Below are 27,300 nucleotides of genomic sequence, written 5' to 3'. Positions count from 1 at the left end.
TCACAAGACTCTTCAAGAATTTTGTTGTAACAAAATTTCACACTCCAACCATGACCTATTAGGGCAGGTGTTTAAACTTGATAAATGGGTAGATTGAGAGGACCATCTTAGAGGAGAGGGAGAGTTCCAGTGCTTAGTACATAAGCAATTGAAAGCACAGAAGCCAATGGTGATCATACTTACAGTAATCAGACAAGAGGCTAGAATTGGAATAGCCCCAGGCTCATGGAGAGAAGTAGATCTGCAGAAGACAACAGGAGTTTGGAGATGTACATGGAAGAATGATAAAACCAATATGATCATTCTAAATTTTTGTCACTACTTCACCTTATGTGGTTGAAATAAGTTAATGACAATTTAAGTGCAGCACTGTCCTGCATATGAGAAAATAACAAGGAATCTTCTCGCATATTTGTTGTAGATCACTCAACACAAGCTGTTCTTTTTCAATGTCCTGGAAAAATATTAATTCCAGTTGCTAGAATCACTTGATGATGCAACTGGAGGGTTAAAATCTCTACTTAGAAAACTGCCTCAATTAAAACTAGGCTGCAACTTCTCATGGATATGAAAATCTGTCCTATCTGTTGACTAACTACCTGATGAGGGAGCAGCGCTCTAAAATCTTGTACTTCCAAATAAATCTGTTGGATTATAATTTGGTGTTGTGTGATTTTTTAGCTCAATCTGTTGTTTGAAGATTTAAGGATCTAGAGGTAATCTTTCAGATATCAGGGATTTGCTCCTTCTAGGGGCGTAAATAGCACATGCAAACAGTTAAGAAAGATAGAGAAACAGAGACAGTGCTTAGGACAGCCTGACGTCTAAGCATATGGAGTTGACCAACTAGCTTAGGAGGTGGAGCTCATGGAACAATCTTTCAATAAACTAACAGCACAATTAAAACCTGGTAATCTTCGAATACCATGTATTGGAGTACTTATGAAGAAGCCAAATTCTGAAGACAGTTCTTGATCTTGCTTTGTCCTTCACCAACTCTGTCATGAACTCAAATTCTTGAATGTGGACATTTTACATTTTTTTCTGTATCTTAGAACATAGGACAACATAGAACATAGAACAAAACAGCACAGAACAGGCCCTTCGGCCCACGATGTTGTGCCGAACTTCTAACCTAGATTAAGCACCCATCCATGTACCTATCCAAATGCCGCTTAAAGGTCGCCAATGATTCTGACTCTACCACTCCCACGGGCAGCACATTCCATGTCCCCACCACCCTCTGGGTAAAGAACCCACCCCTGACATCTCCCCTATACCTTCCACCCTTCACCTTAAATTTATGACCCCTTGTAACACTCTGTTGTACCCGGGGAAAAAGTTTGACTGTCTACTCTATCTATTCCTCTGATCATCTTATAAACCTCTATCAAGTCACCCCTCATCCTTCGCCGTTCCAACGAGAAAAGGCTGAGAATTCTCAACCTATCCTCGTACGACCTACTCTCCAATTCCAGGCAACATCCTGGTAAATCTTCTCTGCACCCTCTCCAAAGCTTCCACATCTTTCCTAAAGTGAGGCGACCAGAACTGCACACAGTACTCCAACTGTGGCCTAACCAAAGTCCTGTACAGCTGCAACATCACTTCACGACTCTTGAATTCAATCCCTCTGCTAATGAACGATAATACTCCATAGGCCTTCTTACAAACTCTATCCACCTGAGTGGCAACCTTCAAAGATCTATGTACATAGACCCCAAGATCCCTCTGTTCCTCCACCTGACTAAGAACCCTACCATTAACCCTGTATTCCGCATTCTTATTTGTTCTTCCAAAATGGATAACCTCACACTTGGCAGGGTTGAACTCCATCTGCCACTCCTCAGCCCAGCTCTGCATCATATCTAAGTCCCTCTGCAGCCGACAACAGCCCTCCTCACTGTCCACAACTCCACCTATCTTCGTATCATCTTGAAGTGTTCTTCGACACAACTGTCTTAATTGAACATTTTTCCCCATCATCAAAACACCTTTTTTATTGCATCTAATAACCACCATTTAATCACCTGTGTTTCCAATAAATAATTTATGTGTGCGTCCGCACCCAGGTCACGACGTTCCGCCTTCAGACCTTGCGGCGATACCTTTACATCGAGCCTCCTCCTCGGTGGTGCGCCCTGGTGACGTATTTTTTCCGCCAGGTGCGTAACCTCAACTACGACACGCAGCTCCTGTTCGTCGACCGTGACGGTTTGGAGATCTCCCTCAAGGTGCTGCCTGTCTTTTACCAGGACCTGATCACTGTCTGGAACATGGTCGAATCGCGTCGCGCCTACCCTCCGGCTGGAGTAGCGGCTGTCGTCAGGGAGCCGTTGCTCAGGAATCCGCACCTCCGTACTCGCGGGTTCGAGTGGCTGTCGGAGGGGAGGGCCGTGGCGGCGAGGGCGACCAGGGTCGGGGACGTGCTGGGTGCCGGGGGCCTGGGCTGGACGCTGCCGCAGGACATAGCGAGCAGGGCAGCGGTAGACGTCCGGTACGTGGCCACCGCCATCCGACGCCTTAAAACAGCGGTGCTCGGACCCGACGTAGTGCACCAGTTGGAGGACGCTCAGGTGTGCGGTGGGATCCCGTCCGCGCTCACCCCGGCCCGGACGGAATTTCACATTGGCCCCAAGGTCCCGTACTTCCCGCGGGAGCCTGTGCCCCACAACCTGAGCCGCCTCCGGAATTTTAATTTTGTGTCTTTTAAGGATATAAAAAGGAAGGCCCTGTATCGACTGCTGCTGCACACCGTCCACCTCTTCTCCCTCATCCACCGTCCGGACACGCCTTGGCGTGCCCATTTGCCACCGGGCGGTGGGGATCCCCAGTGGAGGGCTCTCTACGCGGGAGTCCTCCCCCTTTCTCTCGGGGATCTGGGGTGGAGGGTGCTGCACGCAGCAGTCCCCTGCAACCGCAGATTGCGGTGGTTCATGGACTCCCAGCCCAACTGCTTGTTCTGTGGCGCTGTGGAGTCCGTGGACCATGTATATATTGGGTGTGGGCGTTTGCACTCCCTTTTTGATTTTCTCAAAAACCTTCTCCTCTGTTTCTGGCTGCACTTCAGTCCCACGCTCCTGATCTTCGGGCACTCGGTACGGAGGAGGGAGGGCAGGTCCGAAGACCTCCTCGTGGGTCTGCTCCTGGGCCTAGCCAAACTGGCCATCAACAGGTCCAGGCAGCGGGCCGTGGAGGGGGTCGTTAGGGCCGACTGCCTGCCCCTCTTCCGGGGTTACGTTAGAGCCCGGGTGTCCTTGGAGAAGGAGCACGCGGTGTCCACCAACACCCTGGAGTCGTTCAGGGAGAGGTGGGTGCCGCAGGGAGTGGAGTGTATCATTTCTCCCTCCAACTCTATTTTGATTTAGTCCCTACTCTCCCCTTCACTGTTTTGCTCACACAGCATTGCCCTGTGGTTTGAAGGGCAGTGCTTGTCACTGGCCACTCGGGTGTTTTTCATATCTTCCTGGTGGTGGAAATTGAATAAAGATTCGTACACTTTGTGTCTTTCACTGTGTCTCACACCTGCACACACACACACACCATGGGTGCTGGGGAAAAAATAAGCAATACCGCAGTTAGGCGGTAGTGTGGGGGTTAAATTTTTTAAAAAAAAAGAAGAAAAAAAACAAAAAAAAAGAGAAAAAAAAATAAATAGAGTAAAAAAAAATAACCACCATTTAATCACCTGTGTTTCCAATAAATAATTTATGTGTGCGTCCGCACCCAGGTCACGACCTTCCGCCTTCAGACCTTGCGGCGATACCTTTACATCGAGCCTCCTCCTCGGTGGTGCGCCCTGGTGACGTATTTTTTCCGCCAGGTGCGTAACCTCAACGACGACACGCAGCTCTTGTTCGTCGACCGTGACGGTTTGGAGGTAGCCCTCAAGACGCTGCCTGTCTTTTACCAGGACCTGATCACTGTTTGGAACATGGTCGAATCGCGTCGCGCCTACCCTCCGGCTGGAGTAGCAGCTGTCGTCAGGGAGCCGTTGCTCAGGAATCCGCACCTCCGTACTCGCGGGTTCGTGTGGCTGTTGGAGGGGAGGGCCGTGGCGGCGAGGGCGACCAGGGTCGGGGACGTGCTGGGTGCCGGGGGCCTGGGCTGGATGCTGCCGCAGGACATAGCGAGCAGGGCAGCGGTAGACGTCCGGTACGTGGCCACCGCCATCCGACGCCTTAAAATGGCGGTGCTCGGACCTGACGTAGTGCACCAGTTGGAGGACGCTCAGGTGTGCGGTGGGATCCCGTCCGCGCTCACCTCAGCCCGGACGGAATTTCACATTGGCCCCAAGGTCCCGTACTTCCCACGGGAGCCTGTGCCCCACAACCTGAGCCGCCTCCGGAATTTTAATTTTGTTTCCTTCAAAGATATAAAAAGGAAGGCCCTGTATAGACTGCTGCTGCACACCGTCCACCTCTTCTCCCTCATCCACCGTCCGGACACGCCTTGGTGTGCCCATTTGCCACCGGGCGGTGGAGATCCCCAGTGGAGGTCTCTCTACGCGGGAGTCCTCCCCCTTTCTCTCGGGGATCTGGGGTGGACGGTGCTGCACGCAGCGGTCCCCTGCAACCGCAGGTTGCGGTGGTTCACGGACTCCCAGCCCAACTGCTTGTTCTGTGGCGCTGTGGAGTCCGTGGACCATGTATATATTGGATGTGGGCGTTTGCACTCCCTTTTTGATTTTCTCAAAAACCTTCTCCTCTGCTTTTGCTTGCACTTCAGTCCCACGCTCCTGATCTTCGGGCACACGGTACGGAGGAGGGAGGGCAGGTCCGAAGACCTCCTCGTGGGTCTGCTCCTGGGCCTGGCCAAACTGGCCATCAACAGGTCCAGGCAGCGGGCCGTGGAGGGGGTCGTTAGGGCCGACTGCCTGCCCCTCTTCCGGGGTTACATTAGAGCCCGGGTGTCCTTGGAGAAGGAGCACGCGGTGTCCACCAACACCCTGGAGTCGTTCAGGGAGAGGTGGGCACCGCAGGGAGTGGAGTGCATTATTTCCCCGTCCAACTCTATTTTAATTTAATCCCTACCCTCCCCTTCACTGTTTTGCTCACACAGCATTGCCCTGTGGTTTGAAGGGCAGTGCTTGTCACTGGCCACTCGGGTGTTTTCCTATCTTCCTGGTGGTGGAAATTGAATAAAGATTCGTGCACTTTGTGTCTTTCACTGTGTTTCACACCTGCACACACACACCATGCGTGCTGGGGAAAAATAAGCACTACCGCAGTTAGGCGGTAGTGTGGGGGTAAAAAAAAGAGAAAAAAAAGAAAAAATAAATAATTTATGTGCAAAGCCTATAAAAAGAGCTCTTGTGTATAATGATAGTTTCCCCACCACTGAGCTAGGAGGCCTAGGTTCCAGTCCCACCTACTTCACAAGAGTGTCAATACAGCTCTGAAGAGGTTGATTAGGAAAATAGAAAAGCTGGTTAGGATAACACAAACCATCAAAGATGAGGGAGATGGGCTATATCTAAATGGAGGTGGAAGGCCCTCAAAGTGGTTGCAGGAAGGTAGACATTGTCACACATCTCTTTCTGGAATGTACCTTTGCAAATGAAGTCTGGAGGATGATGCAGTGGTTTTTGCCGAGGTTTGTCCTGAGCTGCTCCATGATGCAGAACTTTGTGCTATATGGTCTGTTCCTGGGACACACACTGAGACAGACGTCAACCGCACCTCATGGACTATCAACTCAGTGAAAGATGCTCTTCGGTTTGCTCGAGCCTTCTTGGTCTTCCAGAACAAGGAGTTAACCCCAACAGAGTGTTGCAAACTGATGCATTCCAAGGTCCAGGACTACGTACTGAAAGGCACACTAAAGGCAGCTGCAGCGAAGACGCAGTGTGGAAAGACCATCATCTGAGGTCTTTCTGCTGAAGGTAGATGGGGATCTGTTCAATTGTGGGACCCTCCCAATTTCTCAAATATATGTAAATACTAGTTTGTGTAAGAGAGGTCTTTGTTTTTTTTTGAGATAGTCAAAGTGCAATGTTTTGTTTGTTTGCTTGGTATACTACTGTACAGAACCAAATTACTTTGCGTCAATGTATATATAGTTAAAAATCACACAAAACCTGGTTATAGTAAATAAGGCTTATTTGAAAGTACAAGCTTTCGGTGCACTGCTCCTTTGTCAGGTAGCTAGTGGACCTGTTGAAGGAGCAGTGCTCTGAAAACTTGTACTTTCAAATACACCTGTTGGATTATAACCTAGTGTCCTGTGTTTTTTAACTTTGTCCACCCCAGTCCAACATTGGCACCTCCACATAATGCATATATACAAAGTCTTTTTTTATGAATATAGTTTTGAAATTTTTTTAAAAATGGAGCTGGAAAGGCAGATAAAGCACACAGTCTCCTGTGGTGCTGGATGTGGTCATTAACCAGAAGACCATGCATGCCGTGAGCATTATTCCAGTACACGTTCATCCCTGCAGTGTTAAAAATCACACAACACCAGGTTATCTTTTTTTTACCCTCACACTACTGCCTAACTGCGGTAGTGCTTATTTTTGCCCAGCACCCATGGTGTGTGTGTGCAGTGTGAGACACAGTGAAAGACACAAAGTGCACGAATCTTTATTCAATTGCCACCACCAGGAAAATAGGAAAACACAACACCAGTTATAGTCCAAAAGGTTTAATTAGAAGCACTAGCTTTCGGAGTGCTGCTCCTTCATCACAACCACCTGGTTTTTGTATGATTTTTAATTTTCAGTCCAACAGCATCACCTCCATGTCATCCCTGCAGTGACATTTGTAACATCCCGGAGGCACGTGGGCAGGCCGGCTTACGTCTGACGCAGGGACGTAAGGGGGGAGGGACGTAAGGGGGGAGGGAGGGAAGGGCTTGCGGGAGGTGGGGCGCCGCCATTACTGTCGGAGCCAAGGTCGGAGAGGAGAAGGTGAGGGGGTCGGAATGAGAAAGGTAGAGTCAAGGAGGGAGGGTAAATGTCATTCATGTACCAACCGTGGAGCCATGGAATGATAGGGGGAGGGGGGGTGAGAGTTTAATGTCGCATGGAGGTGGTGGGTGAGGGTTCCCGGGTGGAGGGCCGCACATAGTCCCGAGGACCCCCCAGGGCCGAGCGCCGCCGAGACTGCACACCACCAGCAAACACTAGGCTGGTTCCACAGCAAGTGCATCGTTCGCCAGCAACCCCCCGTGTTACTGCCGGGGGCGGGGGGGTTTCAGGGCCCATCTTACAATGTGATTTCAGATTTCAGGCTTCACCTTGGAGGGATGGTTTGGAATGACCCACCGTGAAAGGGTCCAGGACAAGGCAGCGGTTTAGGGGCGATGTCGGAAAGAACATGACAGCCAGGGGGAATCAGAAATCTCCAGCTGCCTTTTTGTGGGAAGATGTTGAGTCTAGGGTCCAGTGAAACTTGTAACAACTGAGATTGATCGATTTTTGTGGGGCATGGATTGTAACGTTTATGAGTTTGAGGCAGGGACAGATTAGCATCATTCTGTGTGACACCACCCAAGTGCTCAATGTTGTAGATTCACACTGAATCTATCAGCACAAAACTGGGCATCTGAGACCTGTATGGAATTATTTCATCACAACCTGAAATCTCCACCTTCGTATTTCTCAGATTAATGATTTTAATCAGGCCAAGTGCTAACTCTGATTCAGTGAAGTTTGTAGAAGAATATGGTAGGTGCCGAAATAGGTATCTTTAGGAGTACAATGCTAATGTTGTAAAGCCGTAGTGCTAAACTACTAAACAGGAAAAAAATGTGCAGTCCCACAACCAACAGTTCAGGTTGGAACTCTGCAATCATGCCACATTCAGTTGTGAATGTTGATGGACAATTAAACAGGCAGCCAGATGAAAGTGTTTAGTGACCATTTTATTCTCATTGATGGACACCACTACCTCTCAAGGTGTTCACCATCCTCTAGAATAAAGCTACCTTATTGATTGGCAGCAAATGACCTGCTTAAACATATATTGTAGGAGCATCTACAAAGTGTGCTGGAGAAATTTGTCAAAGCTTCCCAAATCCATAGCCTTTACTGCCCAAGAAGACGAGCAATAGGCACTAGCTGTAAGTTCCCTTTCAAGTTGCATTCCCAATTTCAGTTTGAAAGTGATTGACATTCCTGTTTCATTATAGGGTCAATTTCTGGAATTGTGGATTGTGCTTTGGAAGTATTTTCACCAAGAGGTGGTATGTTATCACTTTGTAACTGGCAGTTAGCAATGGGCAATAATTTCTCACCTTGCAAGTGATGGCTGCATATGTGAATGTAAAGCATAATTGAATGATGGAATGAACCTGGACTAAATTGTCCATTGATCTACTGACTCTCTTTTCAGTGAGTCTTGTCTCACTTTTATCCAAATGATCTAATTCTGTTTTATGTAGCAATCCAGGATTTTCACTGTTCTGACTGGGCCAGCGACTTCATAGTCTCACTGTGTTCTTTGTAGGCAGTGATTCTTCAGTCATTATTCCCCTTATTCCATCCTGCCTTCTCTTTCAAAAGGATCTATAAAAGCGTATCTCTCATCCCGGGTAGATAAGAATGAGAGATGTAAGGGTGCACCATCACCTGCAAGCAGTGTGCTGTTTAACTTTCTTATCGGCTATGTGCAGCAGTAACTTCTGGAAGTGCAAATCAGCGCTGCGTGTGCTGAACATTGGAGCAGCTGTGCATGCATGGCTTGGAGGGAATGTTGCCTGCAAGTTCCATGCAAGTCACATACCATTGTGGAACTATATCACTGTTCATTTGTTGTTACTAGGTGAAAATGCTGGAACTCCCTTCCTGCTATCACCTCTGCTTTCTAAGGATGCTTTCTAAGGACTGCAGAAATGCACAAAAGTAGCATGCCACTACAACTTTCATGTGATCAACTTTTTCTTAAAGCTGCATTTTATTTCCTCCATATTTTCAGACATTCAAGTCCTCAGCAAAGTTCACTCGAGAAATTTTCTTAAGTCAACTGCATATTTTCTGTGGGTGGAACCCTTCAATATTGGCCCAGTTTGTGACAGTGAGATTAACATGTGCTGTGACTTGTGAAGATAATACAGTATTTCATTAATTCAGTAATGATAGATTGTTCAGTTTGCTGCTATTGTTTTTATGCCTGAATTATCCAAGATGTTTTTGCATTTCTGTTTACCATAGAACTTCTGAATAAGTGGCCACAAAATGGGTCGCCACTTTGGAAACTTGATCAAAGTGCGGCACATTATCACCTATACCATCTCTCCATTTGAACAAAGGGCATTTGCAAATTATTTCTCCAAAGGCATTCCCAATACATGGAGGCGATTCAAGGGTCAAGTGTTACGGATTGTTCCACGTATGTATCGTAGTGTTTTCAGACATTTTCTGTATAGAAATGACATGTAAAGTTTTAGGTTTTACCTTACAAATGAAGTCTAGGCCGTGTTCCACTAATTGCAGATAAAAGTTTTATTTGTATGGTCCCACTTGGATCCTGTGTTAATTTTGAAAACATGCATTGAATTATTGGTCAATTCTCATAGGTAAAAATACTATAATTTAATAAGTAAGGAAATTAAGCATTTATGCTATTATAAAAACATTCAATTTACTATTCATCTTGTCCACTTTATCAACAAAAGCACAATGATCCTTAGTGCGTTCTTGAGAAGGTGACCAAACAGGTGGATGAGGGTAAAATGGTTGATGTGGTGTATATGGATTTCAGAAAAGCGTTTGATAAAATTCTCCATGGTAGGCTATTGCACAAAATACGGAGGCATGGGATTGAGGGCGATTTGGTGATGTCGATCAGAAATTGGCTAGCTGAAAGAAGACAGAGGGTGGTGGTTGATGGGAAATATTCATCCTAGAGTTTAGTTACTAGTGGGGTACCGCAAGGATCTGTTTTGGGTCCATTGTTGTTTGTCATTTTTATAAATGACCTGGATGAGGGCATAGAAGGGTGGGCTAGTAAATTTGTGGATGACACTAAGGTTGGTAGGGTTGTGGATAGTGCCGAAAGATGTTGTAGGTTACAGAGAGACATACAAAAGCTGCAGAGCTGGGCTGAGAGGTGGCAAATAGAGTTTAATGCAGAAAAGTGTGAGGTGATTCACTTCGGAAGGAGTAACTGGAATGCAGAGAACTGGGCTATTGGTAGGATTCTTGAAAGCGTAGATGAGCAGAGAGATCTTGGTGTCCAGGTACATAGATCCTTGAAAGTTGCCACCCAGGTTGATAAGGGTGTTAAGAAGATATACAGTGTATTGGCTTTTATTGGTAGAGGGATTGAGTTTTGGAACCATGAGACCATGCTGTAGCTGAACAAAACACTGGTGCAACCACATTTGGAGTAATGCACACAGTTCTGGTCACTGCAATATAGGAAGGATGTGGAAGCTTTGGAAAGGGTTTGGAGGAGGTTTATTAGGATGTTGCCTGATATGGAGGGAAGGTCTTACAAGGAAAGGCTGAGGGACTTGAGGCTGTTTTCGTTACAGAGAAAGTTGAGTAGTGACTTAATTGAGACATATAAGATAAACAGAGGGTTAGATAGGGTGGACAGTGAGAGCCTTTTTCCTCGGATGGCGATGGCTAGCACGAGGGGGCATAGCTTTAAATTGAGGGGTGATAGATAGAGGACTGATGTCAGGTAGTTTCTTTACTCAAGAGTAGTAGGGGCATGGAACACACTACCTGCAACAGTAGTACTAGACTCCCTAACTTTAAGGGCATTAAATGGGCATTGGATAGGCATGTGGATGAGAATGGAATAGTGTAGGTTAGATTGGTTCTACAGGTCGGTGTAACGTCGAGGGCTGAAGGGCCTGTACTGCACTGCAATGTTCTATGAAGCTTAATATGCTAATACACATGCCATGCGAATCTGTATATTGAGGTCACAAACTCCATTTATATTGCTCATAGTTTGGTTTAGGCAAGGATAGAGCACAGGCATCAATAATGATCATCTAAGAAACAGAATGTTGCAGTGGATTAAAATGGTGAAGTGGATATTTTGTTTTTAGTGCCATCCCAAATAGAGCAGAGTTTAATTTTGTATGCTGGTTCAGAAGAAGAACTGTAATGAAAGCACAAGTGCTGGAGAAACTCATGAGGTCAGGCAGCACCTCCTAATATTTTGATTCCAGTATGACTCTTCAGAACTGAATGAGGTGGAGAAGGGATGGGTGTTTTTCTGCAAAAAAGGAGGGGAGCTGGAAGAAGGGAGAAGTGGAGCAGATGGTTTAGGTGCACCAGAGCAACAGCCAAACGGAGTGCTTATGATAGTCGAAAATATAAAGAACCAGGTGTGAAGTTGTCAAACTCACGGAGTCCTGAAAGCTATAAAGTGTCTAAGCAGAAAATGAGGTGCAGTTCCCAGTAGAACTAATCCACTTTCTACAATTAATACCTACTATTTATCTACGTCTTGTCTACTCTCATTGATACTGCCTCCACCTTTTACGTGGAACACTGTTGCCCTCTATTCCTCTTGCACATGCTCCCCTCATTTTATAGCATAAAACCCATCGGTTTTCCATCCCTCTTCAGTTCCATATTAAACTCAAACCATGTACTCTTTCTGACTCTCCATAGATACTGTCAGACCTGCTGGGTTTCTCCAGCACTTTGTTTTTATTTCATGTCTCCAGCACCTCAATACTTTGTTTTTATCTGAATAAGAATTAATTCCCGCTGAAAGTGTGGGTGTTTTGTATTCTTTGTCAGTGGTCTGATTTAGAAGTTAAACTGGTGCATATTTTATTTTCCAGCATTTGTGATCTCATATCTTATTTATACCTGGGCCACAAATGAACATGAAATGTCAATGAGGAAGAATCCGGCTGACTATGTGAATGATAAATAAATGGTGGTGTTTGGAAGAGAGAGTTTCTACTGATTTACCATGTGTATTCCTAACTAACTGCTAACTTTCACTGAAATAAATGTCTGTGTTTAGAAATAAAATATAAAGTGTGCAGCCTGTTGTGCATTCACTTCACTAAACAATATGATTGGTAAAGTTCTTGATCAATAGACATAAACTGAGGAGGGTGGGGGGCGCGCAAGATATTGAACCATTCATAGGTACAAGAGTAGATCATTCAGCCCATAAGATGTGACCTGCCATTCAATACAATAATAAATAATCGAACACTTCAGTGCCTTTTACCCATCCCTCTAACCCTGTATGTTATTGCAATCAGAAATGTATTGATCTCTATGTGCTCAAAGATTGGACTTCCATGGTCCTCTGTAACAGAGAGTTTCAAAGGTTCACAACCCTCTAGAACAAAAACATTCTTCATCACAGACTTAAGTGGCATCATCCTTACATTGTGCACCTTGGTTTTAATCACCCCATCATATTACCTGCACCCACCATGCCTAACTCTTTGAGTATTTTATAAGTTTCAATAAGATCAGCTTTATTCTTAGAAACTGTAAAAAATAAAGGGCAGTTTGCCCAATCTGTCTTCGTACGACATTCCTGCTGTAACAAGATCAAAACTGGTCAACCTTTTGTTACACTCCTACTATTCACAATGATACCTTACTTGAGATGAGGAGGCCAAAACTACATATTGAACTCTGTGTTCAATATGTAGTTCCTTTACAGTTGCAACAGGACTTTCAGTGCTTGGGTACTCAAATCCTTGAGCAATTAAGGCTAACATCCATTAGCATTCCTAATAACTCTCTGGATCTGTATCTTGGCCTTTAGTGACTTAACAAGGACACCTTGGTCATTTTGTATATCCACGGTTTCCAAGTTTGCCAGTTAAGAAATACACTGCACATCAGTTTTTACCAAAAATGGATAACTCAATGTTTTTCCATATTGCTTTGACATATTCCTGCCCATTTACTAAGTGTGTTGAATGCTTCTGAAGCTGCTTTGTATATTTTTCAAAACATATTTCAATTTAGCTTTGTATCGTGTACAAGTTTGTAACTATTACATTTGGAACCCACCTTCAAAACATATAAACAGCTAGACTCAAGGACCAATCCTTGATGTGTCCCACTAATCACAGCTTGTCAACCTAAGAATGTCCCATTTATTCCTATCCTCTGTTTCCTGTCTGTTCGTTAATCATTAGTTTATACAAAAAGCATTATCTCGTATCCCATGCAGTTTGATTTTTTAAAAACTTCTTATATGGGGAACCTTATCAAAAGCATTCTGGAAGTCTAATAATATAAACATACAAAAAACGGGGGAGGCTCAGTGCTTAGCACTGTTACTTCACAGCGCCAGGGAGTTGCGTTCAAATCCACCCTTCGGTGACTATGTGGAGTTTGCACATTTTCCCTGTGTCTGCATAGGTTTCCTCCCACAATCCAAAGATTAGGTGGATTGGCCATGATAAATTACCTGTAGTGTCCAGGAGATATGTAGGTTAGGTGGATTAGCCATGGGAAATGCAGGATAATGGGTGAAATACGGGTTAGTGTGGACTTTGTGGCCAAAATGGCATGCTTCCACGTTGTAGGAATTCTATGGAAAGCAATCCAACTGTTTGACTCTGCTCCATCATTCAATAAGATCATGGCAGATCTGATTTTAACCTCAACTATACATCCCTGATAATTTGTTGTCATGTTATTTAAGAAAATATTTACTTTTGCTGTAAAAAAATTTAAAGATCCTGCATCCAATGTCTTGAGGAAAAGAATTCCAAGGACACTCAACCCTCTGACAGAAAGGTATGTTTTCTCATCTCTGTCTTGAATAGGTGACACCTGATTTTTAAACTGAGCCCTAAGGTTAGATTCTCCTGCAAGAGAAAGCATCTTTTCGACATCTACCTGGTCAATTCCCCTCAGGACCTTATATGTTCCAATTGTTTCAAAGCCACCTCTGATTTTACAAAACTACAGAGGATACAGATTGAACCTATCTAGTCTTACCTCCTAAGGCAATTTGCTCATTCCAGGTTTATTCCAGTAAAACTCTAAATAATTTCCAACATATTAACATCCTTCTATAAGTACGGTGACCAGTACTACTACTCCAGCAGCAGCCTTGCCAATGTTTTAGATAATTAAAATATAACCTCTATTCTTGCATTCAGTCCCCCTCACAATAAACATAACACTGTTAGCTTTCCTGATTACATTCAATACCTGTACACTAACTTACTGCAATTCATGCACTAGGACTCCCTGATGGAAAGATATAAAAGAGACCTAAGGGGCAACTTTTTCACGCAGAGGGTGGTACGTGTATGGAATGAGCTGCCAGAGGATGTGGTGGAGGCTGCTAAAATTGCAACATTTAAGAGGCATTGGGATGGGTATATGAATAGGAAGGGTTTGGAGGGGTCTGCGCCAGGCGCTGGCAGATGGGACTAGATTGGGTTGGGATATCTGGTTGGCATAGACAGGTTGGACTGAAGGGTCTGTTTCCATGCTGTACATCTCTATGACTCTATGACAAAGCTCTGCAACCTCTCACTGTTTAGGTAATTGTATTTTTTTCTGCCAAAATGATGAGAAACGAAGGCTCTGGTCAAGAAAAAAACATTCAGGTATAGACGGCTAGGACCGAGTGAATCCCTAGAACAGTATAAGGCCAGTAGGAATATGTTCAAGAGGATAATCAGGAGGGCAAATAGGGGGCATGAGATAGCATTGGCAAATAGGGTGAAGGAGAATCTAAAGGGACTCTACAAATACATCAAGGATATAAGGGTAACTAGAGAGAGAATGGAGTCCTTAATGATCAATAAAGCTGCTTATTTGGGGAACTGCAGAGATAGATGAGATACTAAACAATCAGTATTTACTGTGGAGAAAGATATGAGATTAGACAATTTGGAGAAATTAATAGTGCTACGACATGGGGTAAACCCCTCTGCTAATTTAAACCAGCAACACAGAAAAGATTCACCACGTGCTGTAATCCATTAAATTTCAAGAGGCACAAAGCTATCCCAGAGGTCACTATTAAAATCAAAAATTAACAACTTTGTTCTTTATGTCCAACAGAGAATATTAAAACTAACATCTATTTCCTTTCTCTTAAATCTATCTTTTACATCCTACTCTACAATACTAGTCTGATTTTTTTTCAAAATCCTGTTTCAAAACCAGTCAGCTTTGCCAAGTTTCCTGTGTAGATTTTCCTCTGTACCTTCTCTCCAGGTCGGTTTTGATGTTCCTTCCCCAGAGAGGTACCTCTCAGAGAGCACATGAGCTAGCAGTCTTTGTGGCAGTTCCCCCTCTAAGTGTTCAAAAATCCGGTTTTATACCCCAAAACATTGGATCATTTAATTGGTTTTAATATCAAAATACTAAATTCTAACTTGGTTGGGATTTTGGTATTTTGGGACATAATATCAACTGATTGGCTGAATTTGAATTTGTTTTTGTCTCATTGCAACCCAACTACTCTATTTGTGTCGAACATGTGTTACATTGTTACCTTGTTGTGAACATTTTGTGCTGTGTCAGGTAGCTTTGCTAGCTTTACAACTCTCTTAAAGATACAGTACCTCTACACTTTCATAGCAATAGAGTCATAGATATGTACAGCATGGAAACAGACCCTTCGGTCCAACCCGTCCAGGATTTCTTTAAAAATCAGACTAGAATTATAGAGTAGGAGATAGGTTTAAGAGAAAGGAAATAAATGTTAGTTTTAATATTCTCTGTTGGACATATAGAACAAAGTTGTTAATTTTTGATTTTAATAGTGACCTCTGGGATAGCTTTGTGCCTCCTGAAATTTAATGGATTACAGCACGTGGTGGATCTTTTCTGTGTTGCTGGTTTAAATTAGCAGAGGGGTTTACCCCATGTCGTAGCACTATTAATTTCTCCAAATTGTCTAATCTCATATCTTTCTCCACAGTAAATACTGATTGTTTAGTATCTCATCTATCTCTGCAGTTCCCCAAATAAGCAGCTTTATTGATCATTAAGGACTCCATTCTCTCTCTAGTTACCCTTATATCCTTGATGTATTTGTAGAATCCCTTTAGATTCTCCTTCACCCTATTTGCCAAAGCTATCTCATGCCCCCTATTTGCCCTCCTGATTATCCTCTTGAACATATTCCTACTGGCCTTATACTGTTCTAGGGATTCACTCCGTCCTAGCCGTCTATACCTGAATGTTTTTTTTCTTGACCTGAGCCTTAGTTTCTCATCATTTTGGCAGAAAAAAATACACTTATCTAAACAGTGAGAGGTTGCAGAGCTTTGTCATAGAATCATAGAGATGTACAGCATAGATGTACAGACCCTTCAGTCCAACCTGGATTAGTGGTGCTGGAAGAGCACAGCAGTTCAGGCCGCATCCAACGAGCAGCAAAATCGATGTTTCGGGCAAAAGCCCTTCATCAGGAATAAAGGCAGTGAGCCTGAAGCGTGGAGAGATAAGCTAGAGGAGGGTGGGGGTGGGGAGAAAGTAGCATAGAGGACAATGGGTGAGCGGGGGAGGGGATGAAGGTGATAGGTCAAGGAGGACAGGGTGGAGTGGATAGATGGAAAAGAAGATAGGCAGGTCGGACAAGTCCGGACAAGTCAAGGAGACAGTGCTGAGCTGGAAGTTTGAAACTAGGATGAGGTGGGGGAAGGGGAAATGAGAAAGCTGTTGAAGTCCACATTGATGCCCTGGGGTTGAAGTGTTCAGAGGCGGAAGATGAGGCGTTCTTCCTCCAGGCGTCTGGTGGTGAGGGAGCGGCGGTGAAGGAGGCCCAGGACCTCCATGTCCTCGGCAGAGTGGGAGGGGGAGTTGAAATGTTGGGCCACGGGGCGGTTTGGTTGATTGGTGCGGGTGTCTCGGAGATGTTCCCTAAAGCGCTCTGCTAGGAGGCACCCAGTCCCCAATGTAGAGGAGACCACATCGGGAGCAACGGATACAATAAATGATATTAGTGGATGTGCAGGTGAAACTTTGATGGATGTGGAAGAATCCTTTAGGGCCTTGGATAGAGATGAGGGAGGAGGTGTGGGCACAGGTTTTACAGTTCCTGCGGTGGCAGGGGAAAGTGCCAGAATGGGAGGGTGGGTCGTAGGGGGGTGTGGACCTGACCAGGTAGTCACGGAGGGAACGGTCTTTGCGGAAGGCGGAAAGAGGTGGGGAGGGAAATATATCCCTGGTGGTGGGGTCTTTTTGGAGGTGGCGGAAATGTCGGCGGATGATTTGGTTTATGCGAAGGTTTGTAGGGTGGAAGGTGAGCACCAGGGGCGTTCTGTCCTTGTTACGGTTGGAGGGGTGGGGTCTGAGGGTGGGGTCTGAGGGCGGGATGTGGACGAGATGCGTTGGAGGGCATCTTTAACAAGGTGGGACGGGAAATTGCGGTCTCTAAAGAAGGAGGCCATCTGGTGTGTTCTATGGTGGAACTGGTCGTCCTGGGAGCAGATACAGCGGAGGCGGAGAAATTGGGAATACGGGATGGCATTTTTGTAAGAGATAGGGTGGGAAGAGGTGTAATCCAGATAGCTATGGGAGTCGGTGGGTTTGTAAAAAATGTCAGTGTCAAGTCGGTCGTCACTAATGGAGATGGAGAGGTCCAGGAAGGGGAGCGAGGTGTCAGAGATGGTCCAGGTAAATTTAAGGTCAGGGTGGAATGTGTTGGTGAAGTTGATGAATTGCTCAACCTCCTCGCGGGAGCACGAGGTGGCGCCAATGTAGCGGAGGAAGAGGTGGGGAGTGGTGCCGGTGTAATTACGGAAGATCAACTGTTCTACATAGCCAACAAAGAGACAGGCATAGCTGGGGCCCATACGTGTGCCCATGGCTACGCCTTTTGTCTGGAGGAAGGGGGAGGATTCAAAGGAGAAATTGTTAAGGGTGAGGACCAGTTCGGCCAAACGAATGAGAGTGTCAGTGGAAGGGTACTGTTGGGGACGTCTGGAGAGGAAATAACGGAGGGCTTGGAGGCCCTGGTCATGGCGGATGGAGGTGTAGAGGGATTGGATATCCCTGGTGAAGATGAGGCGTTGGGGGCCGGGGAAATGGAAGTCTTGGAGGAGGTGGAGGGCGTGGGTGGTGTCTCGAACGTATGTGAGGAGTTCCTGGACTAGGGGGGAATAGGACAGTGTCGAGGTAGGTAGAGATGAGTTCAGTGGGGCAGGAGCATGCTGAGACAATGGGTCGGCCAGGGTGGTCAGGCTTGTGGATCTTGGGAAGGAGGTAGAACCGGGCAGTGCGGGGTTCCCGGACTATGAGGTTGGAAGCTGTGGGTGGGAGATCTCCTGAGGTGATGAGGTTCTGTATGGTCTGGGAGATAATGGTTTGGTGATGGGGGGTGGGGTCATGGTCGAGGGAGCAGTAGGAAGAGGTGTCCTCGAGTTGGCGTTTGGCTTCAGCGGTGTAGAGGTCAGTGTGCCAGACTACCACTGCGCCCCCTTTATCCGCTGGCTTAATGGTGAGGTTGGGATTAGAGCAGAGGGATTGGAGGGCTGCGCGTTGTGAAGGTGAGAGGTTGGAGTGGGGGAGGGGGTAGACAGGTTGAGGCGGTTAATGTCCCGGCGGCAGTTGGAAATGAAGAGGTCGAGGGCAGGTAATAGGCCAGCACGGGGTGTCCAGGTGGATGCAGTGTGTTGGAGGTGGGCGAAGGGGTCCTCGGAAGGTGGGCGGGAGTCCTGATTGTGAAAGTAAGCTCGGAGGCGGAAGCGACGGAGGAATTGTTCGATGTCACATCGTGTATTAAATTCATTGATGTGTGGACGGAGGGGGATGAAGGTGAGTCCTTTGCTGAGGACTGATCGTTCGTCCTCAGTGAGTGGGAGGTATGGAGGGATGGTGAAAACTCGGCAGGGCCGGGAGCTGGGATCTGGTGTGGGTGTGGAGATGGGAGTGGGGTCGGAGCCAGTACCTGGAGTGGGTGTGATGGTGGGGGGAAATGGGGGTGGAGGCATGAGCTGGGGTAATGTTGCCCTCGGGGTTCTGGGGTGTGGGGATAGTGACAGTGGGGTCTGTGGGGGGGCGTGTCAGCAGAATGCAGGTGAGTGGCGCTGGTGGGGCAGAAGTGGTGGTGATCATGGCAGTAGGGGTGGCGGAAGTCACTGAGTGTGTGGCATCAGCGATGATGTGAGGGCCGGAAGTGGCTGTGGGAGTGGCCATGATGTGGGCGGAAGTGACATCATCACTCAGCGTGGGGGTGGAGGCTGCGTCAGCCGCATGGCTAATGGCGTTTCCGAGGCCAGGGGAATCTTCTGGAATGTTTGAGGAGCGCTGGTTATGGAGGTGGGTGGATAAAAGTTTGTTGTACTTACAGTTTTTGATGTTTGAGATGGAATTGAAATACTGTTTGTTGAGAGTATGAATTCTCCTGAGGATGTAGTACAGAGTGGGTCCTTTGCAATTCTGAGAGAGTGTGGCCCTCAGCTGAGGCAGGGCTGACTGGAGAGAGGTTAGGTGCCGGCACATTGTTGCAAGCGTGGAGCGGAGGATCTTGAAGGAGAACTGTTGCTGGTGTTTTTGAATCTGTAGTCTGTACTGTTTGTCCTGTTCGGGTCCGAACTCTGCTGGTTTAAAGGTGGTCTGGAGTCCGTGTGGGATGAGTTGGTTATGGAGGCATGCACTGAGGAAGCAAATGTGGCTGTGGTACCGAGTTTGTTTCACAACATGGTTGAAGAGCTTCAGAGCAGAGGAAATGACCTGGGAGTTGCAGTGGGAGAGGGACTCCCTGAGATTCTTGTAGAGAGAGGAGGAAAAGAGGAGGAAAAGGCAGGCATTTTTACCTTCAGTCCAACCTGTCTATGCTGACCAGATATCCCAACCCAGTCTAGTCCCACCTGCCAGCATCCGGCCCATATCCCTCCAAACCCTTCCTATTCATATACCCATCCAAATGCCTCTTAAATGTTGCAATTGTACCAGCCTCCACCACATCCTCCAGCAGTTCATTCCATACACGTACCACCCTCTGCGTGAAAATGTTGCCCCTTAGTCCACTTTTATATCTTTCCCCTCTCACCCTAAATTTATGCTCTCTAGTTCTGGACTCCCCGACCCCAGGGAAAAGACTTTGTCTATTTTTCCTATCCATGTCCCTCATAATTTTGTAAACCTCTATAAAGTCACCCTTCAGCCTCCGACGCTCCAGGGAAAACAGCCCCAGCCTGTTCAGCCTCTCCCTGTAGCTCAGATCCTCCAACCCTGGCAACATCCTTGTAAATCTTTTCTGAACCCTTTTAAGTTTCACAGCGTCTTTCCGATAGGAAGAAGACCAGAATTGCATGTAATATTCCAACAGTGGTCTAACCAATGTCCTGTACAGCTACAACATGACCTCCCAACTCCTGTACTCAATACTCTGAACAATAAAGGAAAGCATACCAAATGTCTTCTTCACTATCCTATCTACCTGCAACTCCACTTTCAAGGAGCTATGAACCTGCACTCCAAGGTCTCTTTGTTCAGCAACACTCCCCAGGACCTTACCAATAAGTGTATAAGTCCTGCTAAGATTTGCTTTTCCAAAATTCCGCACCTCACATTTATCTGAATTAAACTCCATCTGCCACTTCTCAGCCTATTTGCCCATCTGGTCCAGATCCTGTTGTAATCGGAGGTAACCCTCTTCGCTGTCCACTACACCTCCAATTTTGGTGTCATCTGCAAACTTACTAACTGTACCTCTTATGCTCGCATCCAAATCATTTATGTAAATGACAAAAAGTATAGGGCCCGGCACTGATCCTTGTGGCACTCCACTGGTCACAGGCCTCCAGTCTGAAAAACAAACCTCCACCACCACCCTCTGTCTTCTACCTTTGAGCTAGTTCTGTATCCAAATGGCTAATTCTTCCTGTATTCCATGAAATCTAACCTTGCTAATCAGTCTCCCATGGAGAACCTTGTCAAACACCTTACTGAAGTCCACATAGATCACATCTACTGCTCTGCCCTCATCAATCCTCTTTGTTACTTCAAAAAACTCAATCAAGTTTGTGAGACATGATTTCCCACGCACAAAGTCATGTTGACTATCCCTAATCAGTCCTTGCCTTTCCAAATACATGTACATCCTATCCCTCAGTATTCCCTCCAACAACTTGCCCACCACTGAGGTCAGGCTCACTGGTCTATAGTTCCCTGGCTTGTCTTTACCGCCCTTCTTAAACAGTGGCACCACATTTGCCAACCTCCAGTCTTCCGGCACCTCACCTGTGGCGATCGATGATACAAATATCTCAGCAAGAGGCCCAGCAATCACTTCTCTCGCTTCCCCCAGAGTTCTTGGGTACACCTGATGAGGTCCTGGGGATTTATCCACTTTTAACCGTTTCAAGACATCCAGCACTTCCTCCTTTGTAATCTGTATATTTTGTAAGATGTCACCATCTATTTCCCTACAGTCTATATCTTCCATTTCCTTTTTGCACAGTAAATACTGATGCAAAATATTCACTTAGCATCTCCCCCATTTTCTGTGGCTCCACACAAAGGCTGCCTTGCTGATCTTTGAGGGGCCCCATTCTCTCCCTAATTACCCTTTTGTCCTTAATGTATTTGTAAAAACCCTTTGGATTTGCCTTCATTCTATTTGCCAAAGCTATCTCATGTCCTCATTTTGCCCTCCTGATTTCCCTCTTAAGTATACTCCTGCTTTCTTCATAGTCTTCTAAGGATTCACTCGATCTATCCTGTCTATACCTGACATATGCTTCCTTCTTTTTCTTTACCAAACCCTCAATTTCTTTCGTCATCCAGCATTCCCTATACCTACCAGCCTTCCCTTTCACCCAGACAGGAATATACTTTCTCTGGATTCTCGTTATCTCATTTCTGAAGGCTTCCCATTTTCCAGCCGTCACTTTACCTGCGAACATCTGCTTCCAAACAGCTTTCAAAAGTTCTTGCCTAATACTATCAAAATTGGCCTTTCTCCAATTTAGAACTTCAACTTTTAGGTCTGGTCTATCCTTTTCCATCACAATTTTAAAACAAATAGAATTATGGTCGCTGGTCCCAAAGTGCTCCCCCACTGACACCTCAGTCACCTGCCCTGCCTTATTTCCCAAGAGTAGGTCAAGCTTTGCACCTTCTCTAGTAGGTACGTCCACATACTGAATCAGAAAATTGTCTTGTACACACTTAACTAATTCCTCTCCATCTAAACCTTTAACACTATGGCAGTCCCAGTCGATGTTTGGAAAGTTAAAATCCCCTTCCATAACTGCCCTATTATTCTTACAGATAGCTGAGATCTCCTTACAAGTTTGTTTCTCAATTTCCCTCTGACTATAGTGATATCTTGAAAAGTGTCCATATTAGAGAGGAGGAAGTGCTGGATGTCTTAACAGGCATAAAGCTGGTTAAACCTCTGGGACCTGATCAAATACTCCAGAAGTTTGTGGGAAGCTATTGCTGACCCCTTACTGAGATAGTTCTATCATTGATAGCCACACATGTGGTGCTGGAAGACTGGACCTTAGCTAATGTGGTACCATTATTTAAGAAAGATGGTAAGAAAAAAACAGAGTTCTATAGACCGTTGAGCCTGATGTCAGTGGTGGATAAGTTGTTGAAGGGGATTATCAGGGATTGGATCTATGTGTATTTGGAAAGGCAAGAATTGATTAGGGATAGTCAACATGGCTTTTTGCATGGGATATCACATCTCACTAACTTGACTGAGTTTTTTGAAGAAGCGATGAATAAGATTGATGAAGGCAGAGCAGTGGATGTTGTCTATATGGACTCCAGCAAGGCTTTTGACAAAGTCCTGCATGATAAATTGGTTAGCAATGGTAGATTACTTGAATACAGGGATAGCTAGTCATTTGGATACAAAATTAGCTGAAAGGTAGGAAACAGAGAGTAGTGGTGGTGGATGGTTTCTTCTCAGACTGGAGGCCTGTGACTGGCAGTGTGCCGCAAGGAATGGTGCTGGGTCCACTGCTTTTTGTAATTTATATAAATGATTTGGATTAAATAAAGGACATATGGTTAGTAAGTTTGCAATTGACACCAAAATTGGTGGTGTAGTGGACAGTGAAGAGAGTTAGATCAGAGTACAATGGGACCTTAATCAGCTGAGCCATTGGGCCAAGATGTGGCTGATGGAATTTAGTTTAGATAAATGTGAGGTACTGCATTTTGCTAAGGCAAATCAGGGCAGGACTTATACGCTTGATGGTAAGGACCTAGGGAGAGTTGCCAATCAAAGAGACCTTGGGGTGCAAGTTCATACATATTTGAAAGTGGAGTCACAAGTAGACAGGTTAGTAAAGAAGGCATGTGCTACATTTGCCTTTATTGGTAAATGCATCAAATATAAGAGTCAGGAGGTCATGTTGCAGCTGTAATTGATTAGGCCACTTTTGAAAAACTGTATTCAATTTTGGTCTCCACAATATAGGGAAGATGTGAAACTTGAAAGCATGCAGAAAAGATTTACAAGGATGTTGCCAGGATTGGAGTATTTGAGATATAGGGAGAGGCTGAATAGGCTAGTGTTATTTTCCCTGTGGTCTTGAAGGCAGAGAGTTGAATTTATAGAGGTGTATAAAATCATGAGGGGCTTGGATAGAGTCTTTTCCCCAGGTTAGGGGGTAGTCCAAAACCAGAGGGGATTGGTTTAAGATGAGAGAGGAAAGATTTACAGGGATCTAAGGGGCACCTTTCCCATGCAGAGGGTGGTCTGTGGATGGAATGAGCTACCAGACGAGTTTGTGGAGGCGACTACAATTATAACATTTAAAAGGCATCTGGATGGGTATATGAATAGGAAAGGTTTAGAGGGATATGGGCCAAATGTTGGCAAATGAGACTAGATTAAGTTGGGATATCTGGGGTCGGTATGGACAAGTTGGACCAAAGGTTTGTTTCTGTGCTGTACATCTCTATGACTCTTAAGTTTGTCAAACACAACTTCCCATTTGTAAATATTCTGACTTTGCCCATTAGATCATTATTAACCAGGTGTTTACTTATCCAATCCTTTATAATAAATTCCAGAATTTTCCCTCCAATGATGTAAGGCTAATAGGTCTGTAGTTCCTGTTTTCTCTCTCACTATCTTTAATAGTAGTGTGAAATTTGCTATCTTCCAATCTTCTCAATTATCCAAAATCTGTAGAATTATGGATGATAATCACTAATCGATTGACTATCACCATTCTTTTCAACACCTTGAGATATAAACCAGTAAGTCCTGGGGATTCATTAACCTTCAGCCCCATTAATTTCTCCACCATATTTGTTTTACTCGTGTTATTATCATTCAACTCTTAGCCACCTGGTCTGCTCATATTTATGCTTTGAATTCCACGTAGTGACTGATACGCTAACAGATTGCTGTCCTCTCACTTCAGTTCACTAGGATCACATGTAGGTTTAAAACAAAAAAAATCTGCTTCAATGTAGGCAAAATTGGACTTTCTGAGAGTGGGAAGAAAAGCAAATTTATTTCTTTTTGATTGCTGGAAATCTAATCCTAATTTTGCTGGTTTGGAGTATGAGGATTGTATAATGATACTGCTTCAGAACTGAAATACTCTACACCCTTTGCACATCCATTCACATGTTTCATATAGGAATAACTAGTTGAATTTGATTCAGAATGTGATATCTAACTATTAGATAGTTGTTCATTTTAAATAACTGAGATGCTTTGCATCGCTTAGAAATTCTGGTCTGTAATTTTATTTTAATGTGCAATTTAAGAATTTGAGTTCACGTGTATTCTTATTGATCAGTTCTGCAAAACATGTTTTTGTTGGGTTGCTTGTGCAAATTAGGTTCAAGAGGTAATCCAGAACATTTGAACTTTAAAGCATAAGCATGTGTTCTAAGCAGAACTTGTTAATGGTGTAATTCATAATACATCTTTAAAGTGACTTGCCAGGTAAATCAATGCTTTCCAAACATTTCCACACTGTTGAGGCTTGTAAATTGTCACAGGGAGAGGCAAAGACCTATGGGAGAAAGGGATGGGTGTTTGACCATTGCTACCATGGAACTTGCAAAACGGAAATTTCAGCTCCCAACTCCTACTTTGGGAAGCTCTGAATTAACGAACCAAATGGTGACGCATAATTGAGCTTACAGATTAGGGAGGTTCAAATTTGCAAATGAGTTAATCTCAGTTTTACCGTTGTAGGAAGAAGCTAAGTATTTTCTCACACAGAAACATGCATTGTAGTGGTTCAAAAAGGCAGCTCACCACTACTTTCTCAATGGCAACTAGGGACAGGCATAAATCCTGGCCAGCCAGTGATGCCCATATCCCAGGACTGTCTAAAACAAAGAACTTATCTTTTTTTTCTCATTTACAGATTGCAAGCAATTGCAGATTTTTAGATGTTTTCTAATCAACTTGTTCAGAGAACGTTATTACACACTTCTGGAACAATTGGAACTTGAATCCATGCCTCCTGATTCATAGGTAGGGTCTCTACCACAGTTCTAGAAGAGGCCAACTTGCCCATTATTATCTTGCAATGTTTAGAAGAAAAATAAGGTGTTTGTTAAAACCAAGAATTTGAATGGATGAAGCATGGCAACATTAGTTAGATCATAATAGCCACTGGTTGGATTTAAATGGATTAAAATTTCCAAATGCCCGTTTCAATGGTTTTGAGAGGTTAAAAATACTGACTCAGCTCTTCCACATCGAGAATGGAGTTTGCACATCTCATCCGACTAGCTGTATCACGTGGGAATGACAAATCAGCAAGCAGTCTATGTGTTTATCTTGGTTGGAGTTTGACATAGGGAAGGGGAATCTAATGCAAGGAAAATAATTCAACAAAGTGGTAAATTGATAGAAAATGAAACTGATGATGCAATAACAGGAAGACTGAAGCAAAAGTTGCAATACATTAATGAATGAAAAGACAAAGTAAAAGAACAGAACATTAAACCAATCAGCACAATATAGTGTTAACAATCAAAGTTCTTTCCAGTGGCTATCAGAGGATGAAAGTCCTAAAGTGATGTCTCTGTATAAGATTTAGTGTGATAAACATAAATTAATAGATGATCGGGCAAAGGCCGTGGAAGATATTAAAGTCCATGACTCAAACAAATGTTGTTAATAGCATGTGGCAACATGGAGCGTGTGGTATTGTGCTACACGTTGGAGCTCCAACAAGATGGTGAGGGCTGTTTGTCATCTGATCCTGGTGACAGGGTAAATGCCAAATTTGATAAGGAGGCTAGACACGTCCAAGCAATATGACCAATAGTCATGCCTTTTAATAGCTGCCACAGAAACATATTTACAAAATTCTGTGTGACTGTGGAGGTTTGTAGTGGGAAAACATAGAACATACAGTAAAGAAGCAGCCCATTCGGTCCAACTGGTCCCTGCAGGGGTTTGCACTTCACATAAGCCTCCTCCCCCAACTCTTCATCTAAACCTACAAGTAAGACATTCTGTTTCTTTCTTCACCATGCATTCATCTTTTTTTCATTTGACTTGAGCATCGCTAGTAAACATGGTATTTGTTTCTCATCTCTAATTACCTTAGAGAATGTTGGTGAGTTGCATTCTCGAACTGCTGTTGTGCTGTTTAGAGGGAGTTTCAGCATTTTGCCCTAATGACAATTAAGGAAGTCAGGATGGTGTAATGGCTTCGAGGGGAACTTGCAGCTGGTGGAACTCCCAAGGCACTTGCTGCCATTGTCCTTCCAGGAGTGTTCTACAGGCAACCAACCTGTCAGTGGGCAACCGAGGAGCAGGTATATAGGTAATTCACTACAGTATGGAGACAGGCCCTTTGGCCCAAACTGGTCCATGCCAACCAAAATGTCCACCCACGCTAACCCCACTTCCCTGCACTTGGCCCATATCCATCTAAACCTTTCCTATTCATGTATTTGTCCAAGTGTCTTTTAAATATTGTTAATGTACCCATCTCAACCACCTCTGCTGACAGCTCCATCCATATGTGTACTACCCTCTGTGTAAAAAAGTTGTCCTTCAGGTGCCCTTTTATTCTTTCCCCACTAACTTTAAATTGATGCTTTCTAGTCCTTGATTCCCCAACCCTACGAAAAAGACTGAGTGCATTCATCTTATGCATGCTTTTCATGATCTTGTACACTCCTATAACATTCCCCCCTCAGTCTCCTACGCTCTAAAGAAAAAAGGTCCTAGCTTGTCCAACCTCTCCCTATAACACAGAACCTTGAGTCTTGGCAACACCCTTGTTAATTTCTTTGGCATTCTTTCCAGTTTAATGACATCCCTCCAGCAGCAAGGTGACCAAAACTGAACACAATACTCCAAGTGTGGCCTCACCAACGTCCTGAACAACTTCAATATAATTTCCCAACTTCTGTACTCAATGCCCTGACTCATGAAGACAAAGTATGTCAAAAACCTTTTTCACTGCCCTGTCTCC

At 44.7% G+C, this 27,300-nt stretch overlaps 1 protein-coding gene across 4 annotated transcripts; it reads left to right on the top strand.

The window, feature by feature from the left end:
* Nucleotides 1-6,837: 6,837 nt before the first annotated feature.
* On the top strand, nucleotides 6,838-11,963 carry uqcrq (ubiquinol-cytochrome c reductase, complex III subunit VII). 4 transcript variants are annotated; one of them, XM_072590535.1, is made up of 4 exons: nucleotides 6,838-6,910; nucleotides 8,134-8,187; nucleotides 9,155-9,332; nucleotides 11,755-11,963. In XM_072590535.1, the coding sequence occupies exons 3-4, from the start codon at nucleotides 9,179-9,181 to the stop codon at nucleotides 11,847-11,849; spliced, it is 249 nt and encodes an 82-aa protein (XP_072446636.1). In that variant the 5' UTR covers nucleotides 6,838-6,910; nucleotides 8,134-8,187; nucleotides 9,155-9,178; the 3' UTR covers nucleotides 11,850-11,963. The 4 variants fall into 4 exon arrangements, with proteins under 4 accessions (XP_072446636.1, XP_072446638.1, XP_072446639.1 ...); XM_072590536.1 differs by having other exon boundaries at nucleotides 6,881-6,933; XM_072590537.1 differs by lacking the exon at nucleotides 8,134-8,187 and having other exon boundaries at nucleotides 6,840-6,910.
* The last annotated feature ends 15,337 nt before the right edge of the window (nucleotides 11,964-27,300 follow it).

Source organism: Chiloscyllium punctatum, chromosome 20, assembly GCF_047496795.1.
Source record: "Chiloscyllium punctatum isolate Juve2018m chromosome 20, sChiPun1.3, whole genome shotgun sequence".
In the NCBI taxonomy this organism is placed as follows: domain Eukaryota; kingdom Metazoa; phylum Chordata; class Chondrichthyes; order Orectolobiformes; family Hemiscylliidae; genus Chiloscyllium; species Chiloscyllium punctatum.
The sequence above is the reverse complement of the archived record's forward strand: the minus strand, read 5'-3'. Positions and strand labels throughout refer to the sequence as shown.